This window comes from Belonocnema kinseyi, chromosome 5, assembly GCF_010883055.1.
Source record: "Belonocnema kinseyi isolate 2016_QV_RU_SX_M_011 chromosome 5, B_treatae_v1, whole genome shotgun sequence".
Taxonomy (NCBI): domain Eukaryota; kingdom Metazoa; phylum Arthropoda; class Insecta; order Hymenoptera; family Cynipidae; genus Belonocnema; species Belonocnema kinseyi.
This window is the reverse complement of record NC_046661.1, coordinates 41,315,750-41,319,147: the sequence shown is the minus strand read 5'-3', so window position 1 is coordinate 41,319,147 and position 3,398 is coordinate 41,315,750. Positions and strand designations below refer to the sequence as shown.

The following is a 3,398-nucleotide window of genomic DNA, read 5'->3' as shown; positions in this document are numbered from 1 at the left end:
AGTTCAATTAGGGATCACTATAATAGCAGAATATCTGTATAATAATAATAATAATAATAATAATAAAAAGAATAGTAATAAGTAACAATATTAGGTATGTATATAATTTACAAGCTGGCATATGTTCACTCAAATTGGCGCACTTCGAAAACAAAATTCGTCCCGTGCTAAAAGAAAAAATAACGCTTCGTATCCGCGAGTAAAAAGAGCTCCACATGCAGTCAAAAATGTCCAAAAATTGGGGCAACAAAATTTTCGATAACGGGAGGAACTTTTAAGGTTTCTTTGGAAAGTTTTCTGTGTGATAACATAAGATTTTTGTACGCCATGAGCGAACTCTCGTTCCTTCGATCACCCTTCTTTTCTCTTTCTTTCTCATTCTCTCTTTCCAGATTAAATTTTCAGAAAGTCTTATTCATACTATGCCTAAGAGCCTTATTTAATGTGATCAGCATCATCAGCAGCAGTCACAAATAATCGTAAATGTATTTTACCGGTATTATAAAGTAGGTAGTCACTCGCTTAAAAAACTACGATAAACCTAATAACAATTCTTAATCATCTATCGTTACTTTTAAATCGTTATATACAGGACTGAAGTTGTGAGCAAGTTATCCACTTTTTTTACAGACGCCAAAAACTCTACCGCGACAAGGATCACAGAAAACACTTTTACATGAGAAAAGAAAGAATTTGACGCGACTCGGGAAATAATTTAGGGCTGGCGAAAGCTCGACTTTGCGAGATTTTCCTGGGAACTTCCTTCTCGTCGGTAAGATTAAAAGTCAGGCTATTTGTGCTACATTCTCTCTATATATCGTGTAATAAATGGAATTCAGTGGGGTATTCATAGCTGAAAACGGTACAAATTCGGAGGAAAAAGTAGAATGTGGCAGTGATACGAGATCGAAAGCGGAAAATAGGAAAAAAATGTCCAGTTCTTGTCCAACTTTGATCAAAAAAATCAAGTCTACAAGGTAACTTCTACATGTGATGTTGCATTACGTAGAAAATGTAATTATATTTCTATATTAATTCGAATATTTGTGACATTCCAAAATTTGAAGTGTAATTCACAAAACACTTTAAAAAACTGTTAAAAAATTTTAATCACAAATTTTTTAACATTGTCGTATTTTACAAATAAAATCTAAAGTTTTAGATTGTTTTAAAATTTTAGGATACTATTCCAGTTTGTGAGAGAACTTGCGAAAAAAAACAATGATTAAAAATCAAAACGTACAATTCTATCAAAATCAAATTTTTCTAATCAAAGCTAGAAAATCGAACGAAATTTATCAAATTTCCTCGGAAATGTTCATTACAAACGGAATTGTCGCACAGAATTGACGTGCCGAACTGTCATCAAAAAATTCTCCTGAAGATCTGTAACATTCTAAAATCGAAAAGAATTCGGCGACCGTAGATCCGAAAAGCAAAATGGAAGTCGACGATCATTCCCGTTTGAATTACCAACAAGGAACTGTTTTGGTGTCTAATACTTACGATAATTACATTAGTCGTAGTAGTAACGAGAACTACAGCGTCTAGCGCGTAGTAAAAAAATTGTCATCTATCTTATCGAAGGTGCGTCAGTGTTCTTCATCTCTTTCCATCAAATAGTGAACAAGAAACACGAACATCCCGTACACTAGGCCTAATAAATGTATTCCCATCGTTACCCTTCATCCATCTCTCGTTAATTCTTATCTAGAAAAATAATTTATCAATTCTGCCTCTACTTTTTAATAACCCGCCTGTCGGCCATTTTGCGCATCGGATTGAAATTTTGAGTGTCTACAGGCCTTGCGAAGTCCCTGTTATTTAAGGGCAACAGCTGGGCATTCCCTTGAAGCAATGCTTTGAATAAAATTATTCATTCGCCATTGGGAAAAATCTCCAGCTTCTTAAAAAATGTTATCTTTCTTCTGAAGCTGGACTTACCGGAATTGGGAAGTCAATCACTTTTGTACGGTCTCGCTTTTGGGTTTTTCTGCGTTTTTGGTGCCCGAAAGCCGCGAGGATTTGACAGCTTCCTGGGGCTTGAAGGAACCAGAGTTGTGTCGGCTGCGAGGTTGCGGTGGTTGCTGTTGTTTGGGGAGGTCGCGTTGACTGGAGGAATCACTGCGACGCTTGGAATGGGCGAGTCTACCGGAGCCGAAGGACCCGGTGCGGTCACGGTATTGGGCAAGATTCACGGACTCGAGGCGTAGCTTGGGCTGCGATGGTCCTGAGGATGGGCAAGTAGTAGGAAGCGTAACTGTGCTTGAACCTCCGGAAAGACATCGCACACGACGCGTTGGTGACGCTTCGTTTGCGCCTGCGGATTCGGAGTAGCTACGGTTGCGACGCTTCGATGCTTGAGATCTCGAGACTTCATTTATCTGGGGCTAAAATAAAAAATGCAAACGATTATAAGTGAAATTATTTTGTTAGTGCTAAGATAGTAAGCTTTTTTATATATTTAGAATTGATTAATTATTTACTAATATAATATAACCGTAAAATTTAAAAAATGTGTATTTTTAATGAGATTCTCAAAAAATTCGTCAAAGCACACTCATGAAATTCGCAGAAACCATTTTTTTTATTTTACACGATCTTGCCATTCAAAAGTAATAAATCTGAATGTAGAGTACTTTAAAATGACAAATACCAAATTAAAAGTATTTAATATTGTCGCAATATAAAAATTATTATATAATTTAAAATTTGTAAGATTCAAATGACATAATCTCAAATTGTTTGATTGAAGGTCGTAGATAGACGTTCAACTTTTGAGAACGAATACTAAAAATCTTGCAAACTTGATTCGTCAAGCTGGAAATGGAAAGAGTGATACTTAATTCGCGCCAGGCCTATTCGTCAGAAAAGCAGAACGAATAGACACTGCGTTAAAGAGATATTCATTTAATTTTCAATTAGAATATTATATATATATATATATATAATTAAAAATTTGTCATAAGGACAACCGCAGGATTTCGCCGGGAGCGGGTGTTAACCTGGAAAATTGCATCCGCTCCCAGCGAAATCGCGGTAAAATTTCAGCCACAACCACGTCTCACGACCGTGAGATCGGTGGTTACAGTCTGTAAAGGAATCAATACGACGATCCAGCAAAAGCCTCGTGTATCCTAAGAACACGGAGCGACTACCGCCTTCTGCATTTTTCCCGCAAGTGTTTTAGCATATTGTTGACACGCAGGGATGCTTTTTAGGCCATTAGCAAGTGAAAGCTTGGCACCTCCAAATATTCCGGGTACAATCGTTGCAACTCCCATATAGTGTCTCGATACCTCTCTTTCTTTTCATTCTCCTTGGTTATGATTTTTTTGTCAGCAGCTGCCGAAACTTCGACAACGAACATGGTTCGCTTCTCGACGTCAAGAAGAACC

General features: G+C 37.1%; 1 protein-coding gene across 1 annotated transcript in view; it reads left to right on the top strand.

Moving 5' to 3' along the window:
• LOC117173617 (la-related protein 1) overlaps nucleotides 1-1,551 on the top strand; it is a 110,995-nt gene extending 109,444 nt beyond the window's left edge. The window contains exon 17 of the mRNA XM_033362256.1: nucleotides 1,411-1,551. Within this exon, the coding sequence (XP_033218147.1) occupies nucleotides 1,411-1,551 (141 nt within the window). The remainder of the gene's footprint in view (nucleotides 1-1,410) is intronic.
• Nucleotides 1,552-3,398: the final 1,847 nt, after the last annotated feature.